The sequence below is a fragment of the Podarcis bocagei genome (genome assembly GCF_964188305.1).
Source record: "Podarcis bocagei genome assembly, chromosome: 14".
NCBI lineage: Eukaryota > Metazoa > Chordata > Lepidosauria > Squamata > Lacertidae > Podarcis > Podarcis bocagei.
The window spans coordinates 45,365,731-45,385,545 of record NC_138139.1 but is presented as its reverse complement, the minus strand read 5'-3'; the positions used below and the strand labels follow the sequence as shown (position 1 = coordinate 45,385,545).

The window sequence follows — 19,815 nt, the reverse complement described above, 5'->3', positions numbered from 1 at the left end:
TTAAATCACGCCTGACCAGTGGCCATGCTTGTTGGGGCTGATGGGCGTGGTAGTTTTAAACAAACTGTACGGCACTAGGCAGTGCAGAAGCCTGCTGCTGATAGTCAAGAGACCCTTGCTGACCTACTATCAAACACAGAGAGATCTACCAGTACCTCCAAACCCCCCTTCTGCCACCCGATACAGAAGAATGTTCACTGCCCTGTGAACTCCATGTCTGCACACCAATTGTACATGGCAAACTGAATGCAGAGTCTTGCAACTGCTGCTGCTGCCCCTACCACCTCCAGCAGGTGACTGCCCCAGACAGAAGAGGTTGTGCAGCTTTCCCTTCAGGTCTCAGGTGTCTGGCAGCGGGGTTTCCCAGTTGGAGACAGGGATGGCAGCAACAGGCAGGCAAGCGAGGAGACAAGAATGCCACGTGAGCAGCGTTTGATTTGCTGGCATGCCAGAGTCAGGTGTTGAGTGCAAAAAAACCTACGCTCCTTGTTCTCTTTGTACTGCCACAGCAGGATGCTTCTGAAATTCTAAGATGAGACTGACCCCCAACAGCGCAGACAGAAATGTATTCTAAAGCATGATGGCCAAAGTGATCTGAATACACATAAGCTGTGTTTGTTATCAGGACAGACAACATGTGTCTAAAGTCATTACCAGTCTACTTTGAATGTCTGCTTGTTTTCACCCAGATGCCTTTCACCCCTGTTAAGTTTGTTACCAGCCCAGCCCGGTAATGCAGGGATCCGAAACCCTGACCTTCCCAGTGCTATTGGGTCTCTAAGGGACAGCCTGCCCTCAACCTTCTTGGAGAGATCCAGTACTGGGCTCCAGCCTGCCTGCAGCATCTTCTAGCCCACTTGAGCCTTGCCTACACTGAGCTGTATACATCTAAATCACTGCACACAAAACAACTTCTGCAAAACTTCTCCTCTCCGTCTACCCCCTGCACACCATCACTAAATATTTTCCAGAGGGCTTGGAGGAAGGGAGGCTGGGGAAGTCCCATCCCCTCCACACACAAACACACATTTTTTAGGTGGATACAACCCACTGAAAAAACACACAAGATTAGTGACACTAGGGAGCAACACAGATCACAACCTCTTGGCATCAGAGAGATGCAGGGTGGAATCCTGCCCCCCCCAGTGCTTCATTTTTGTTCATTTTTCCACCAAAAATAAAATCTGTTTCAATGTTAATAATGAACAGATGCCAACTGTAAATAAATACTAGGAAAATAAATGCAAATAAATACTAGGCAAGCATCGCAGTCAAAGTGATTTAACTTTCCTCTTATCAAGTAAAAGTAAAATAAGCATGATAAATTAAGTCACATTCTAGGGCATCAGAACATTTTCTGATTCAAATTGGCCAGTAATTTGCGCAGGAAAATTTCCCAACTCAAATTTTTTTCAGAAAACCTGCATACCTACTAAAGAAAACAACTTGACACCATCTCAAACACATGCTTAACTGTTTAGTGAACAACTTGCCCCTGGGATTGTATGATGACCTCAACATTATAGATTAATCAGCACTCTTGTATTAGTATCTCCACTCTACTGAAATTCTGTTGTCTTCTCTCTGTTTGTAATGTCGTGTTACGTTTGCATGAAAACTTTTAGTAAATACAAATATATATCCAGAAAACCCACACCACTTATTTCCACCCCTCTCTTCTTTCAGGGTGGCAGATTCACAGAGCTGGATCACAAACGTTTCTGAGAGTTGCTTCACAGATCATGTGGAATTCCAAGTCACAGGCCTACTGAGCTTCATAGTTGTCTTGCATGAACAGAAAGTATACCCCCCCACACACACTTGTGGCTGAACATTGCAAGAGAAAATAAATAGTGGTGGACAAACTGTCTTCCAAGGAAGTATGTCCTAGTTGTCTGCCGTTTGCTGCACTTCTCATTCAAGAACTCCTAATAAACTTCCAAGGAACCCTAGAGTTCCCTGAAACATAGCGTGAAAACCACTACACTGAAAAACAGCCCTTTGCTTTTGCTAGGGGCCTTGCTTATGACATGGAAGACAGCATATTTTTTAGTTGCTGAAACCATCCCTGGCACTCTGTCCTGGTGCAATGACCTCCTAACAGCCCAGCTAAAACAGATGCAAACAACTAAAATTACAACATGCAAGTATTCTGCAGCAGCTGAGGGCTACAAGAGGACTATTGATATGTCTCTGTAGGAAGAGAACATGTCCTTCCTTTTATCTGCCTCCCCTACCTAGCTTAGCATGTGTTACCTTTGTTTTACACCTAAGATATTTTGCTGCTGAGGCAAAGGATGAAACATGCCCCCCCCCAATACCAAAGCTGACCACAGTGGCAATTGAATCTTACTAGCAATGGGATAGTAACCTGAGGACAGAAGACTAGCTTAGGGGGATACAGCTCTGCCCTCTAACGCCTCACTGCCATCTCCTTAATTCTGGCTTATGTGGCTACCCCCGATTTTATTCTTCTGAAAATGAATTGGGAAAGGTATACATGGGGGTATCACGTTTTATCCTTTCAACAAGTCTATGAGGCAGGTACTTAGGAAAATAGGAAGCTGCCGTATACCAAGCATTGATCTATCTACCTTGGTATTGTCTACACTGACTGGCAGCAGATCTCCAGGATTTCAGATGGGGAGGCAGAGAGAGAGAGGGAGGGAGAGAGAAACAAAAACAGAAAAAAGAAAGAAAGAAAGAAAGAAAGAAAGAAAGAAAGAAAGAAAGAAAGAAAGAAAGAAAGAGGAAATTGCCCAGGGCCAATCAGCAAGTGTCTCACAGCTGAGTGGAGATTTGAACCCAAGGCTTCACAGTCCATCGCCAACACATTGTCCCTCCACACTTACTTGCTGGGAGTCCTCTGGAGCTCTCGGCTCCACAAGCACTTTCTTTCCTTTGCAGCAAACTGTGATCCAGATTGCATAGGTAGGCTTGTCTTTGTCTTTTGGTCAGGGGGTTGGACTAGCTGGACTTTTGCTCCTTTACAACTCTATGGTGCTGTGAAATTAATGGGAGGTTTTTGGGTAGTGCTAAGACTCAGTAGTGCAGAAGAGAAGCCCCATCTAGAAAGCAACAACAATGGGCCTCTTTCAAAAGGACAAAAAGAGAAGGGATAAAGAACAACCTTTTTACGGGAAGGGGCCAAAGGAGGATAAATCACAAAAAGTGCCTGCCTGCAAACACACTGAACAAAGACTTCAGTGCAAGGAAAAGAAATTCTTAAATGGAAAATTTTTATTTTTAAAAAACTGGCTGCATTAAAGGGAGAGGCAACAGAGTGGAGCCCCCTCCATCAGCTGGACTGGGATCAGCTGCTGTTTAGTTCCTCCATTCCCAGAACTGTTTCCACCAGCAGCCAATCCACTAGGCTGAATCTGAGGGAGGAGGTGACTGCAAGGTTCCCTCCACTGCTAGCTAGTGCCTCCCCTCCCAGAATTCTCTCCTGCAGTGACAATTCCACATTACATAGTTTTATGTAACCAGTAGCGGACAGTTGATTCCTCTTCCCTCCCCATTCCTTTTTTCCTCTTGTATCGTGACTCTTATAAATAATATTTACCTTTATATAGCAGTAGTAATGTCCCGCATGACAGCTGAAACCAGTATGTACCAAAACTGCATACAATGCATAAATAATTGGCTCTCCATTTGGCTGGGACATATATGGCCGAATATCCAAATACTCTGGGTATTTCACCTCCTAAACAGAAATGAAAGGGGGGAAAACACTTGCATTTTTCTCAATTCAGCAGAACAAGGTTTTGGTATGAACATAAAAAGCCCCATACATCTCAGGACCAAGTTACTTGGGAAACTGCCTTATCTCTTTTACACCTAGTAGTTCACTGTGTTCTGCAGGACAGTTTCTCTTTCAAGCTCCCAAGGTATCAGAGGCCTGATCTGTAGCAGGCTGGAGCTGGGCTTCTAATGTGGCCCCCTCTGTTCTGTGGAGATATTCCTGTCAGGATACAACAGATGTCCACTATCTTTGCTGAAGGCAACTTTTGTTTCTAGAAACTTGGACGAAAAGATGTACACCTATATGTACATTCTGTGTTGCTTTTAAACCTATACTTTGCTGTTCCTGTACTATATCATAATTAGTAGAATATAAAACCATTTTTATATCGTCCTTCACAATATTTGCTTCCAGGCTGCAGAATGCATTTTAACATGCGTCAATATTTATATCTGGGGCTATAAAATCCAATCCAGTTGTAGCACTGTGTTACCTTTGTAATTTTGCCACCACTGAAATTTGCGAACCGTTTCAAGGACAAGGTGAGTACGTTTGAAGCCCGATGTATTGTAAACCTCTTTGATGCAGGAACCATTTTTTTACACCTAAAACATAAGCAGGGGACATCCAGTTCAGCTTTCGAGGCTATTTTCATTTGGTGTTATCCCATTTCCCTAAGTTCAAACAACTGCCTGCCCTATTTGAACTAGTATATGCAGGCTCAGATTTTCATAAATAAATTATGTCCATTCACAACAGCAGATTCAAGAAGGTTGGGGCAAGGAGAAAATAAAATGCCCCTGCCATTTCCCGCCTCCCACATGCCCTTTGATCCAGGCCAATGTCAAAGGTCAGCGTGGCTGGACACTTGACAGGGGGCCCATACCACAGCAGGGGCCCACTGACGAAAAACCCTGGGCTCCTATCCTCTTCTTCACTGCCAGCTGCTTGTCACCTGCTGTGGGCCAGAGGGGACAAGCAAGGAAACAACAGTGGCAAGAAGGAAAGGTGCCACTGCTTGCTTATTCATTAGCCCTGTCTTGCAACCAACCGTGATGCAGAGGACCAGCAATGCCTCCAAACAACGGCAAGAAGACCCATGGGCTTCTGAAAACCTGGAGCCAGCGCTGCTCTTATTTTTCATTCATTCAACTTATATCCCACCCTTACCCCCAAAGGAGCCCAGGGCAGCAACGACATAAATTCTGGAAACATTTTTAAAAGCTTTATGAAAAACAGTTTAAGATATTTTCTCCTCCAATGGTTTCAGGGTTGCCAGGAACAGTATTTTTTAGCTGCTCTTCTAAATGCCCCATTCATTTGTTTCTGAGAACGGGGAGGAGAAAATACAACTTCCAGTTGTCCTCAATGAATTTGGATTGCTTTTAATACGCAAACAAGTGTCAAAATAAAGCTTGCTACACCACAGATCACTAAATATCAGGGATAAATAATTTAGCAAATGCCATTTTGCCCTGCAGTTGCACATTAAGTGAAAGCCAAACTTTTTTAAAGCCATGTAAGATTCATATGACAAATAGGTATTTTATTAGAGAAACACGTTAAATTTATTTCTTCTTACTTGCTACATTTATAGGCATTTTCACCATCCAGCTGTTCTGGCTTGACAAACTGCTCCAGAGCTTTGTTAACACTTTGAGCTGACTAGAAAAAGAGGAAGAGGAGAACTGAAGTGAGCGTCGCAAATAAAACTATTCCAAGCTAACTCTAGTTCATGGCAGAATCTTCACAGTGCATTTTAAAGGGAGACACTCTTCCAACTAGCAAATGCATTAAATCACTGAATTAGGCATTCCAAGTCATCTCTATCTATCATCCCCCAAACTACAAACATTGTAAAATCATTTCCATGGTTTTAAACGACGTCATAAAACCATTTTTGAAGGGGGCATGCCACCTAAATACTTCTTGAAGTACTTATTGAAGAAAATACTTCTTCAAACAATAAAAAATTAAAATTATCCAAGGGGACCTTCAACAAAACTGCAGAGTGCTCCTGTCCATTCTCCCAGTTTTCTGTTTCCCCTCCCGCAACAGTCAGTCAGCATTCCACAGCCAATAAGCATGCTCAGTCCTCACTGAGCTCTTTCTGAGTTCCTCCCCACTTTAAGACTTTTGGACTCCTCCAAACCTTGGGGTTCCCCCAAAACAGCTCCATCTTGTGCATGCATGGTTTCATTTTTGCTTCGCAAGCAAAGCTCACCCTAGAACACTGGAAATGGAGAGAATGTTGGAACTCACGGCCACAAGGTATGCTGATGGCCATTAACATACTCAGAGGAAAGACCTGTCAGTCTGTTAATTACAACAGCTATATGGAACCCTCCATGTTGAGAGGGAGGTGATGCCCCTGTTTGCTGGTTGCTGGCAGGGGAGGCAACAAGAGGCTGCTTTCTTGCATTCATGCCATGCTTGTGGATTTCCTGGAACAATCTGGTTGGTCATTGTGGGAAGTAGGATGCTAAACTACTTGGCCCTTTTGGTCTAATGAAGTAGGTCTCGTGTTACAGGAAAACATTTACTTTTCATGCACACAATGACGAAGACAGTTTTTGGAGTACAAGCCTTCATTGTGGAGATTGATGGGGACTCTCAGGCCTGGGGCCAAATGCGGCCCTCCAAGTATTTAAGTCTGGCCCACGGGACTCTCACGTGCTCACCTCAAGTGCTTTTGTCTGGCTGGAATGTGCTCTTGAGCTGTGATAATGGGTTGTCTCCAATTAAGCTCTACTTAGAGTAGACCCGCAGAAATTAAGCCATCTGTTAGCTGTGTCCATGGGCGTAGCCAAGGGGGAGGTGCAAGGGGGCAACTTCCTCCTAAATCAATACAAATCTGAGGTTCTGCCCCCCTAGCAAAAATCCTGGCTACGTCCATTACTTTTAATGGGTCCACTCTGAGTAGGACTAGCACCGGCTACAACCCAATGCTTCTTGCTTTCCTGGATGGAGGATGAAGAGCTGTGTGGGCAGAAACTGCTGACTATTGCTACAACATAATCTGTTGTGCAAAGGTAAGTGTCACATAGCTGCCTGATCCAATTTTTCCTCTGGTCCCAATCCATCACTTGCATGCGGCTCCCAGAAAGCTGTACATGAAGGAATGTGGCCCCTGGGCTGTAAAAAGTCCCCCCCCCCCAGCTTTACTGAATGGAATGGAACTAACCCCATTGGCAGCTTTCTTATATTTTGGAGTAGAAAAGCACATTCCTAATCTAACCAAACTGCATGGCTGTTGGAGATTTAAACAAAGCTTTTTCTTTTTGCAAATTGGCATACCTTTATCTCCAATGTAATATCTAGGTATGGATCAAAAGTATCTGAAACTCCTTTGCAGTTCATACATTTTACTGAAACGGAAAAAAAGAAGTTTAGAATAATATACAGTGATCGAAGCCAGAGTTCAACAGCACTCAAACAAGACAGATTGTCAACAATATGCTAAGATCCTGGTGTTTTAGGAACCTACCTCTAGATCTTAGGTATCCTCCAAATATTTGATGAATGAATGTGGTAGCTTGGGTATGTCTGTCCAATCTAAAAACAAATCACAGAAGTAGGTAATTTAGGTCAAAAGAGATTTCACAAACACAATAATAGTTCCGGGGGTGGGGGTGTACTACTCCAGCTACAACTTACTTGTTGCTACCATTCAGACATGCTTTCTGCATAGCATCAACGGTGTACCGTAGAAATTCGTGTGCATCTTCTTGATTGCCAAAACGGAAATGCTTTGCTATTCCTAATATGCAAAGAAAGAAGTTACATTGAATATATCACATAAACCAGAGGTAGCAAAACATTTTGGCCCAGCAGACCAGATCTTTACCTCCCCACACCCAGCAGGTCAACTTTAACAGGTGGGTGGAACCACCCATCTGATGTCAGCTGATGCACAGAGTTCAATCCTGCTTTCCCCAGGCAATGGCTGTGTGGGGCTGTCAATCCAACCACGTCTCTACCAGCCCACATCTGACATCACATATGACATCAGATGTGGGCATGGTTTTGGAAAATGGCCTAGTGGGCCAAATTTGGTCTGTGGGCTGACAGTCCCCCACCCTGATATAAAAGTCAGGCTTACACAACCTGCAACTTACCAAACTGAACTCAAACCCATCAGGGGCACAACATCCCTCCTGTTTTTGTTGCCTGCCTAAGACAGCGAAACTAGGAAAGTTGGTAGGCTACAATCTATGGCTTTACGCTGTGGTGGGCTTTGTGGTTTACATGTCATGCAGACGCTATGTAGTTTAAAGCATACTAGATGTCAAAGAAGATAAACGCTTACGTCTAAGATCATTTATGACAGGCATAGGCTTGATGACATTGCCGGAGTTTGAAAGCGCCTGGGTGATGTGACCTTGCATGGTGCACATCATGCAAAATCCTTGTTCGTGACCTGAAAAGAAAGGGGGGGCAGGGGAAAAATACCCATCCTGTATTATAAAACAAACAATTGGACAAACCTTTTTGCAGCTCACAAAAAGCAGTCAAACAAACGTTGCTTCAAGGATAAGTCATTGCAATTGCTTCAAGGAGCAAAATTATTTACATCCAAGGGGGAAAGGGATGAATTTTTAAAAGGACACATCTTATATGCAATTATCTCCAAAACAAGCAACAGACACCACTCTCAACATCTAACAAATCCTGAGCAGCTTTAGTAAGCAAAGCAATTCTATATGATATGTGTGAGGCCTAACAAAAATGGGCTGGTTCTCACCCACCTGCCTTCATTCATACCTATAATTTGAGCAGCACTTACAGCTCAGGATAGTAAAAACACAGGGGTGTATACTCAAGAGTAGATCTACTGCAGTTAAAAGGCATGACTAACTTAGGTTCCATAGCAACTGCTTTACACTGCTTTTAACTTAATAGACCATGTTCTTAAGAAGCCTGCCATATTTAGAATCACAGAATATTGTCCACATTTTTAGAGAAAGTGTGACAAACGTTAAAATATACTCACAGGTTTTGGAGTGTTCATGGGAAAGCATGTAGTTGGCAAGAGGTGGGGTGTAGGTCAGACATTGCAGTGCAGAGTTGAGGAAGCATGTGTTGCCAAGGTTTTGGAGACCGGCTCCAACTCTGTGTGTTTTTTGCCATTTCAAGCATATCTTCTCTGCCGGAAAGAGGACCTTCTGCGGGGCAGTGATGCCGTCACCAACAGCGGCTGAAGACCAAAGACACATTTTAAATATACTGAAGCAATTTAAGATTTTGAAAGAATGATTACTCAAAGATCGAATTTTAAAATTCAGAACAAAGGACAATGATGTTTGGGAAGCTCCAGCTAAAAGGTGGCCCAGGGTATGTGTGGAACCACTTTTAAATAAGTAATTTACAATAGTAAAGACAAAGAAAAAGCCCATTTTAATTACCTTCCTGATCTGAACGCTGTATCTTTTTAGTGTTAAAAATGTTAACTATTGAAGAAATCTTAGGTGATTAATAGTATTTTGTATTTTGTTCTACTGATATACTGGGCATGCGTATCACAGGTTTTTCTCTTTCCCCCCTATTTCTATTCCACCTTTCCTCCAAGGAGCTCAAGGTGGTGTACATGGTTCTCTTCCTTCCCATTTTACCCTGACAACTCTGTGAGGCAGGCTGGGCCGAGAGTGACTGGCTGATCCAAGGCTACCCAGAGAGCTTAACAGCTGAATGGATTTGAACTCTGGTCTCCTAGTCCAACACTCTGACCACTTCTTCACACCAGCGCCACAAAGGAAAAGTAGCATTTTCTCTGTTTATATAGAATGTGCATGTGTATCTTAGCAGGCAGCTTCTTGGAAGAGGCACCCTCTTCTTTCCTACACAGGAATGCTTCTCAATATTATGCTTGCCAGTTTCAGGTTTTTAAAAAACGAATATTGAAAAACACTATTACGACGTATAAAAATCTTCTTAATCATATTCTCAATCAATACCATTTTTAATGTGCTTAATGGTTCATCCCAACTGCTAGCTGTGCCTTGTTTATAGTTACCAAGGTAACTGTGGCATAACTACTGCAATAGGAGAATATGGCTTTCTCCTTTGGCTCTTGCCACAGGTGGAACAAATTTTCAAAAATTAAGGTTGCACGAGTTGCACAATAGGCTTAAGAACGTAAGAAGAGACTGATAAAACATGCCAGTGGCCCATCTAGTCCAACACCTGTTCTCACAATGGCCGACCAGATGCCTCTTCTGGGAAGCCTGAGTGCAATAGCCGTCTCCCCGTCCTGCAGTTTCCAGCAACTGGTATTCAGGTGTATTCTGCTTCTGACAATGGAAGTAGCTTGCAAATCCAAGTGTTCTGGTTGCTATGTTTTACTGCTTAGTGTTGGTTTTAATCATTGTGCATTGTACTTTTCTCTTGTTTGTAATCAGACCAAGGAATGTTTATTGATGGGTGAGCATGTGAATTTCATAAACAAAATAAAATCGTAAGAAGCTTCAGTGTGTATTCTCTTTTTTCTCTCTTTGTTAATAGAGCAGCTTTACTTACACAGATCCTTCTGAGCCGAGGGCTTGGATTTATCAGGTACTGATGAATTAGAGTACACTGCAGCTCCTGGCACTGGCCCCAAAGATATTTTGTGTTTTGGAGCTTCTAAAGAAGAAGACACAGCACCCCATCCTGCAGAGCCCGAGTCCATTTCTCCAGAAGCTGGTGCCACGGAGCTGAAAGGCTGTTTCTCAGAAGCCGAAGGCTTTGAGGACTCAGACGTCTTGTCAACTATGGTCATTGTTCATCTCTGTAAAACCGAGAGAGAAAGAGAGAGAAACAGATTGTGGATGCATGGCAAAAGGAATAGAAATCTCGATTCACTTTCTAAGTAGACAACACACAGTTCTTTTTATACATGACGGAAACTCAATCAAGGAAACGTGAACTCCTCAAACAAAAGAAATGGACTGGTCCTTTGGCCATAGCAGAATATTCCCAAGTAGCACCCACCCACATAATCTCTCTTGAGGCAGTCGCTAAATGTCTCGGAGCGGCCACACTGGGCCGGTCAGGCTGCCCCAAGAGGTGTTTCTACAGCTCCCCCAACCTCTCCGGCAAATACACAAATCCATTGTGATGACCGCAACCTAGGTTTAAGGTGCCATTTGGCACCTAGCTTATATATTTGAGCTTCTAACACTGCTGCAAGGTCAGAAATGATGGCTCACTTGGTTTTTCAAGGAAGCTGCTTGCAACTCAGTAGGTGTCCTGCATAAAGTGACAAGGTGCTTCAGCGCCTGTCCACTGTTTCAGAGAACACTAAGGCTTCCGTGTAGGGCAGACTTTGCCCGCTGAAAGCCCTAGCAGTGACAGATTGCAAGATTCAGTATGGCCTAAGGCATGTGTGAGTATATCAGCAGCACATTGGAAAAGAAAAAAAATCCCACCTTGCCAGACTGGATTGACCCTAATCAAGCATTTAAGAACCACAAGCCCCTCTTTTTGCCATGCCTGTTTTCATAACACGTTAAATACCGGTGTTATTTTTTATAAACAAGTTGCATACAAATAAGTACTTAAGAAGCCATTGCACATGACATTGTGTGCCATGGCAGTTTCTTTGGATTAATGCTCCCCCCCCCCGGGGCAATATAAGTATTCCAGTTCCCTAAATGGCTGCTTCAATCTCTAGATATAGGGGGTAAAGGGAGGAGGAAGAACTAGCTTAGTTGCAACATCCTTGGCCAACCCTGGCTCATGGTGGATGGTGGGCCAAACAGCACCATCCATCTACTTGATGATGCTGACGTTCACAGGGCTCTCTGTGTTAATATTAGTCTCAGAATTAATTATCCGTCTCATATCAGCCTACCAATTGAGCCTGACCATGGCAACGTGCTGCAGCCTGCATTATCTCAGTTCCCAACTTGGAAAGACGGTGCTGCATTGCAGAAGATGCCAAATTTATGGCTCTCCCAATTCCTTCTGGTGTTAACGTCAAAAGAGGGTATGGTCACACAGCTACCCTAGCATTGCATATCCTCATTTAAATAAACACATAAATGCTGCACTAGAGCTGCTGCCATCCATACGGTATTTTCTGTCTCGAAGGCTGAAAAGTGGGGAGTGTACACACAGCTGCAATAGTGCTGTAGCAGCTCTGATTGTGACACTGTCTTTCGGCTGTAAAAGGCTAAAATAAAGAGTAGTAGTGCTACACTACTCCAGGCAGAGGAAACCAATTGCAGCATGTGCTAGTTTAGCTTGCAATTCAACTGCTGGCATGGGCAATTTCTTCGTGTACTAAGAGAATGGCGCACGCAAGGCTGGACTAAAGGCAATATTATAGTAATGCAGCCAGTAATGTCCCACCAGTGCATATCATTTTGAGTTTGGGAGGGAAGCAGAGAGAGGGAGGATCCAGCAGGCAGGAAGAGCCCATGTTAGTGAAAGGAACTGCTGGAGAGGGCTAACTGTAGCGTGTACTATACTAACTCCCTAATGTATTTTGAAACCAGAGAGATCTTAAGCAAATCTAATCTCTCTGGGTGTCTAGATCAACACAAAGCCCAGAGATTGGCTTGACAGTAACTGAGAACTGAAGGTTACTGGAAGTGTTTCACACATATGAGGTTACATAAAGTAAATCTAACAGCTTTCATTGCTCTGTTAAACAACACATTCTCAGAGCTCCCTATTAAATCTGGTTTCCTTTTGGAATTACAGGGCTCAGGTTACCAAAATTGCTCAATAACGTAGCAGAAACATACTGAGAAGCACATCTCTGCACCAACACTAAACATGCTTAAGTATTTACTCATTTCCTGCATGTGTCTGTTCGTTCTTAATGGGAATAGCAATGAAAGAGCACATTGGAAGCGCAATTCTCTTCCCCCTATTAACTAGGAAAAGGTACAATGTGAAAGGGCGCGGGGAGGAAGGGGCAGAAGGGCAGAAGGTCAATTGCTGAGCAGGAGTTCACTTGCAAGTCATCTGAGAGAATTGTTTATAGAAGAGAATGAACACAGCAGCCAAAATTCATTTGGAAGATAGTAAACTACAGTCCAAGTGCATCATTCCGGAGGTGCCTGGAGCAAACCTAGTAATAAGAGACTACTCCAAAACTGTCAACTGCTCAGATAAGATTATCCGACAACAAACACAGATGCGAATCCAGACAAAGAGTACGTTCCATTAAGCAGCGGGGTGGGGCAGGGGGGAAGAGGAGAGAAAAAGAGGTTTATCATCTTTTCTCCTCTAGGAAACAAGGATGCTTCACCACCACTTGGGAAATGTAACAATAATGAAAAAAGGCAAAGAGGAAATTGTCACAAAAGTAAAGAGTGAAAAGTAATTCTACAGCGCAGTAGCTGTGATTCACTATTTACACAAGCACTTTCTTGTTAAAATGGCATGGCTCTCAATACTGTTGCCAACAACACATTAAGAGAAAATATTTATGACTCCTAATAAGCCACAGAACGTGGCGTGTGCCTAAATGGTACCCAATCAGGGACTAGTGTTGTGTAACTTCCACTGATTTCAATCGGGTGGGACCTGCAAGTCTTACACAATCCTACGTGACTGGATGGTGAGTTACCGTATTTTTTGCACCATAACACTCACTTTTTTCCTCCTAGAAAGTAAGGGGAAATGTCTGTGCGTGTTATGGAGGAAATGCCTACGGGTGGCATGCCTACGGATTTTCCTCCTCTAAAAACTACGTGCGTGTTATGGTCGGGTGCGTGTTATAGAGCGAAAAATACGGTACTTCACGTGGGCATACTTACTGGCAAGTAGGCCTTACTAAATTCAGTGAGACTTGCTCCCAAGACAACAGGCCTAAGATCAGCTTTCATGGGAGAGGTCTCTGATCTGACTTAACAAGCCATACTGCTCTGCTTCCAGTTCACTGCTCCCTGGGAGTAGCAATCAAACCAAGAAGTGGGCAGGCAGCTTATGACACATGCTGTGTCTCCCCAATCTCAGCCTATACAACACTGACCCAGGTAGTCACCAGTCAAGGCACTGACCAGACCTGCTTAACTTCAGCAAAGGTCCTGAATCATGTGCCCTCAGACCATGCCCTGGTCTAATCACTGGTATTCTGAAGCAATCTGCAAGTCAAAGACTGCCTGAATTAAAAGCACCACATGAAAATGTGAACTGACCTTCAACAGTTGCTATAAACCATGGTTAGGCAAACTAAGACCCGGGGGCTGTTTCCAGCCCAATCACCTTCTAAATCTGGCCCACGGATGGTCCGGCAATCAGTGTGTTTTTACATGAGTAAAATGTGTGCTTTTATTTAAAACGCATCTCCAGGTTATTTGTGGGGCATAGGAATTCATTCATTCCCCCCCCCCCCGCAAAAAATATAGTCCGGCCCCCACAAGGTCTGAGGGACAGTAGACCGGCCCCCTGCTGAAAAGGTTTGCTGACCCCTGCTATAAACATTGAACAAAACAATTAATAGTACAGGGGTAGGAAACCTGGAACCCTTTTGATGTTGTTGGATGCCAATTCCCATCAGCCTCAGTCAATGGGTAATGGTCAGGGATTATGGGACATGTAGTCCAGCACTTCTGGAGGGCACAGGGTCCCCATTCCTGTAACAAAACTGACCAATCTGAGAAAATTGCAGGGGCCAACATTTATGCTTTTTAACAAGTTCAATAAATTGCAATGCATCAAGTGTTTAGAATTTATTTCCTGATAATTTATGGCGAATACAGACTGGGGGAGGGGGTTAATTGTTTTTGTTTTTATTGTGTATTTTATGTTTTTATCTTGTATTTTTATGTTGAAACTGCCCTGATATTTACAGAGGAAGGGTGGTACACAATTAACAACAACAACAATAATAATAATGGGAAATTATATTTTAGAATAGCATAGCAGGTGGATGGATAGATGGCTCAGCTCAGCTATAAACTTCAGTAACATTTAGCAACAGGTAACTGCCCAATTTTCAGTCTGTTTGAAGAAATGTTGTACACCACGTTTACAAGGGCACACCTTACAATAAAATCAAATACCTTAATTGGAAACATCAGGTCTCTCATTAAAAAGCTGTAATTATTTTAAGAACACCGACTATTAAGAATGTAAAGTCCCAGCAATTACCCCCAGTAGTTCCATTTGGTTTTACTTTTTTTGGATTCAGAACCTCTCTGCACAAGCCCTGTCTCTCCCCCCCCCCCACTGGCCGCCATTTCTGTTCTCAATTATTTATTCTCCCCAGCTTCTTGTTTCCTTTCCCCCACAATTGTCGACCTTGTGCCTAAATCTTTCAATTTAATTTCACTATGGTCTTTTACAACAAAGTTAACTGGTTCTTCTAACACATTCCATTCCGAAAGAAGCAATTTACTTGCAAAGAGGCAGCTCTGTGTGTTTTAAAGGTGCCTTCAAGATACATTTGTGTTTGCAATTTTATACTTACAAAGCATCGTTTATGCCAGGAGAGCCTAAAGTAGTATGTTTCCAGCTACTGAAGCTATAAAATGGGTTTTTAGTAGGGGGCGTGGTAGTCAGTACACACAGAAGGTAGAATATATGTAAAATGTCTATCTCCCCTATCCCTGGAAATTAATATTACTGAAGGTAGAAGCATTTGATACATTCCTCCCTGGGGAAGGTGGATTTTGCAAGGAACAGACATATTGATACTTTCCCTCCCAGCTCTACTACACAGGAATCTATTATGCTGCTGCTATAATATCATTCATGCCAAATACAGAGCAACGCGGCCCTGATGTCAACATGTCACACAGCCAGCGTGCATACAGAAAATGTCCATGCGGGAAACAAGATTCGCCGCCCTTGTTCAAACCCAGCAACAGCTGCTGCAACATGTCTAATCAGATGTGGCAAAAGGATGAACTGGACTGAAAAGGTGGACACGTAAGCTATGGACCTAAAAGATGCAAAAGGACCCGGGTCTCTGTTAATTCCCATCCCCACCACATCAAAGCCCGATTTCCAGACACAGGGGGAAGAATGAGAAGAAGGGAAAGTACAGGAATCACTCATTTGAGAAGTAGTGTCCATGGCAACCAAGCAAAGGAAGTAATACTATATAGAGAATGACAGGAGACTTTCAAACCCACCCACCCCTTCAGCAGCAAGCGGGAGGGGCATGAGCAGGGGCACCAGAAGGAAATGGCAAAGTGAAGACAATCTTGCAAATCAGAGGGAAATAAGATATGTGCACCCACAGGAATTTTTCCAAGGGAGAGGAATAAACATAATTGAAAGGTGGAAGCAGGCAAGTTTCTCACAAAACAAATGAGAATATCTCTGGTTCTACAAATATTTATTATTTGGAGCATTTGTATCCTTGCTCTTCAACCAAAAAGGCCCTCAGACTGATTTACATACAATCAAAACAAGACAGTCCCTACCCACCTCTCTTTTTTTAAAAACCACAACAGCCCACATGATACACAAGGAGAAAGGAACAGGCAGGCAGAGGAAAATAAAATAAAAACTCAGGCACCAATTTCCAAAGAGTTGTTTCTGTAATGGCCAGCTGGCACAAGTCTGGGCCAGGAGGTGCCTTATGTCCCCAGATGACAGCTGAGGGGAGAGGGAGGCCTGATGGAGCTGACCTGTCACAGAAGCTGATGAAGCTCTCAAACTGCTGGAAGGGCTGCACTTCTTTTTTCTATAAGAAAGCTGACAATCTGGGGCTAATGGTCGGTTGTGTGGGGACTGCCCCCCCTTTACCCCATGTGGACAGCCAAAGTGAGGAAAAAGGACAATGTAGGCTACTCACAAACTGGGAAGGAAATGGGAGAAAAAGCAGTACAGTGGTACCTCAGGTTAAGTACTTAATTCCTTCTGGAGGTCAGTTCTTAACCTGAAGCACCAGTTTAGCTAATGGGGCCTCTTGCTGCTGCCACGCCGCCGGAGCCCAATTTCTGTTCTTATCCTGAAGCAAAGTTCTTAACCTGAAGCACTATTTATGGGTTAGCGGAGTGTGTAACCTGAAGCATATGTAACATGAAGCGTATGCAACCCGAGGTACCACTGTATATATGGGACCAAGAAAAGAGGGAATTCTGTAACTGCCTCCCCCCCCATGGGAGGTCAGAGGAAGCAAGGCCCCTGCTCCACACTAAAGCTCAAATCCTTCCTAGAGATGGAGTTAGACCATGGGTAGGCAAACTAAGGCCCGGGGGCTGGATCTGGCCCAATCACCATCTAAATTTGGCCCGCGGACGGTCCGGGAATCGGCGTGTTTTTACATGGGTAGAATGTGTGCTTTTATTTAAAATGCATCACTGGGTTATTTGTGGGGCATAGGAATTTGTTCACTCCCCCCAATATAGTCCGGCCCCCCACAAGGTCTGAGGGACAGTGGACCGGCCCCCTGCTGAAAAAGTTTGCTGACCCCTGTGTTAGACAGCTACGATGAACACACGAAACCATGCTGAAACAGAGAATGGAAGAGTAGGGCAAACTATTCAAAAGCCTTCTGACAACCATACGCACAGAGAGAAGTGCACACACACAAAGAATTGGATGTATAATACCCATACTTCTCTGCCAAAGCAAAATGACTATATACGTATATGCAATACACACACACATGCACACACTAATACCCTAAAAGCCAAATGTACATACATCTCTCTGTATGTACATAACACCAGTGGTGTGAAACGCACGCTTTGCACCCCCAACTATATATAAAATGTGCATAGGAACGTATATATGCACACACACACTTGCCAGTATACAGACACACACTGAAAGAAAACCAACTTTATGCGGACGTGTGTGTATACGACACCAGAAATACACACAGTAGTACACAGACATAAAACACAGGTAAATACACATTTACACAGGTAAATAGACATAAATACACTCCTCATTCCCTCCAAACCACCCAACTGCCTTCCCTTCCTTTCCCTCTCACTCCCCCCCACAAACCATATAAGCAGCAAAGCGGGGCTGAAGGGTGGGGGGAAGCATTTCACAAGCTCCCCCCAATTCTCCCCCAGCCACAGAAAACAAGCCCACGCACGTATCACAGAGCCCATCCCCCGCGTATCTCCAACGCCCCAAACCTCGGGCCCCATAATGCCTCCACCCCCAGCCCCCACTAGCACTGTGTGAGCGCGGGGGCGGCGTTTGCAATAGGAACGGGGGCTGCTGGGGGGGGGCGCGAGGCGGGGGTGGGGGGTCGGAGGTCACCCCGGGGCAGAGATGGCTGAGGAATGGGGGGGGGGTCGTGAGAGAAAGAGAAAGAGGGGAGGCAAATGGCAGTGGGCGGGGCGGGGCCAGGACACGCATGGGCCTAGTGGGGAGGCGGGAAGGGAAGCGCCGGGAGAAAAAGCGACGGGCGGAGGAGGCGGCGGCGGCTGAGGAGGCGAGGAGGGGGCGCTCCCGCAGCAGCAGGGGGGCGGGAACGGGCCGCGCCGAGCAGCCCCGGCCCGGGGAGGGACGGAGGGGGCGGCCTAGCCCGGCGCGGCTCCCCGGCGCAGCCCACCCGGCCCCTCGCCCGCCCTCTCCCGCCGTCCCCCCTCACGCTCCCGCCGTCCCCCCTCAGCCTTCCCCGCTTCAGTTACCTGGGACGGCGCTGCCGGCTCCCCTTTCGCCTCAGCCCGGCCGCTCCGCCTCCCTCCCCTCCTGCTCCTGCTTTGCCCGCGTCGGGGAACAATGACGTGCCCCGCTCCGCCCGGCCTCTTGCATCCGGGGCCCCGGCGAAGGCCGGCGCGGCTCTGGGTCACACAGGGACCAGCGCCGCCCCTGCGGCTTCGACAGGGGGCCGGCAGGGGGCGCTGCGCTCGCCGGCGTCTGTTTTAAAAAAGAAATGGAGGGCGGGGCAGGGGCTCGGCGGAACTGCGGGTTTAGGGGCGGTCGGCAAAGAGGCAGGAGGCGCCGCTGCGGCGAGGGGCGGTCTCGAAAGTGCGAGCCGCGAGTGGAACGCAGACTCAATAGTTCGGTTGCGGGCGGCTGCTGTTTAACGGGGTGTTTGGGTTGTTTGTTTTCGCGCAGAGCGGCGGTTCTGCGCACGCCTTGCTCGGAGGCAAGCCCCGCTGATCTCACTGGGGCTTCCTCCCTCTGGGTTCCTTGCAGCCTTAACGGTGCAGCCCTAACCATGGCCGCACGTTTAAAGCAACACGTGGCTCTCCCTCCGAAGAATCCCTGGGAATTGTAGTTGAGAGATGTTAGGAGACATCCTATCCCCCTCAGTTTGGAATTCCCAGCGCCCGTAAAGTACAATTCCCAGGGTTCACTGGGGGAAGGTATGTCTGTTAAAGGGACCCCGGTTAAACCACAGAGCCTAGGGCTTGCCGATCAGAAAATCAGCGGTTCGAATCCCCATGATGGGGTGAGCTCCCGTTGCTTGGTCCCTGCTCCTGCCAACCTAGCAGTTTGAAAGCACGTCAGAGTGCAAGTAGATAAATAGGTACCACTCCTGCGGAAAGGTAAACGGTGTTTCCGTGCACTGCTCTGGTTCGCTAGAAGTGGCTTAGTCGTGCTGACCACATGACCTGGAAGCCGTCTGTGGACAAACACCAGCTCCCTGGCCTATAGAGTGAGATGAGCACCACAACCCCAGAGTCGTCCGCGACTGGACCTAATGGTCAGGGCTCCCTTTACCTTTATGTCTGTTAAAAGTGGTATGGGAGTGCTTTAAGTGGGTGATGAGGATGCAACCTGAGTCTGCTAGGGTAGTGGGTTTAGGATTGTAGCCCAGAAGGCTCTTTCTCATTTCTTCACCACCACCGCCACTGAAGCTGCTATTATGTGGAAGAAATATAACAGCAGCTGTCGAAAATCTTTGCACCTCCAGGTACTGCTGAACTACAACTCCCATCAGCCATAAAAAAAACTTGGACCATAAACCATTGATGATGGGAGTTGTAGTTCAGCAACATCTGGAGAGCCAAAGGTTCCCCACTCATGGTAATATAGGATTGCAGCCTTACTTCAAAATGTAGGCAAGACCTGCTGCAGTTGGGGACCCTGCTGCTCTGTCAATGCCTCTGATTATGCCCAAGGAGAGATTTGAACAGGTACATTTTCTAAAGCAACTGGGAATTTTCTAAACACCCAGTGGGGTTGTAAACACTAGTCTTTGTCAAGAAACA

General features: G+C 45.5%; 1 protein-coding gene across 2 annotated transcripts in view; it reads right to left on the bottom strand.

Annotated features, from left to right (window-relative positions):
- The window catches only part of USP42 (ubiquitin specific peptidase 42), a 36,873-nt gene extending 18,412 nt beyond the window's left edge, over positions 1-18,461 (bottom strand). The window contains exons 1-10 of one of the 2 annotated variants that reach the window (XM_081169382.1): positions 18,286-18,461; positions 10,262-10,511; positions 8,739-8,942; positions 8,055-8,165; positions 7,403-7,505; positions 7,233-7,300; positions 7,043-7,113; positions 5,328-5,410; positions 4,239-4,350; positions 3,566-3,706 (exon numbers count right to left, since the gene is read on the bottom strand). In XM_081169382.1, coding sequence (XP_081025508.1) covers positions 3,566-3,706; positions 4,239-4,350; positions 5,328-5,410; positions 7,043-7,113; positions 7,233-7,300; positions 7,403-7,505; positions 8,055-8,165; positions 8,739-8,942; positions 10,262-10,502 — 1,134 coding nt within the window. In that variant the 5' untranslated portion in view covers positions 10,503-10,511; positions 18,286-18,461. The remainder of the gene's footprint in view (positions 1-3,565; positions 3,707-4,238; positions 4,351-5,327; positions 5,411-7,042; positions 7,114-7,232; positions 7,301-7,402; positions 7,506-8,054; positions 8,166-8,738; positions 8,943-10,261; positions 10,512-18,285) is intronic. The other variant, XM_081169381.1, reaches the window with a different exon arrangement.
- Positions 18,462-19,815: the final 1,354 nt, after the last annotated feature.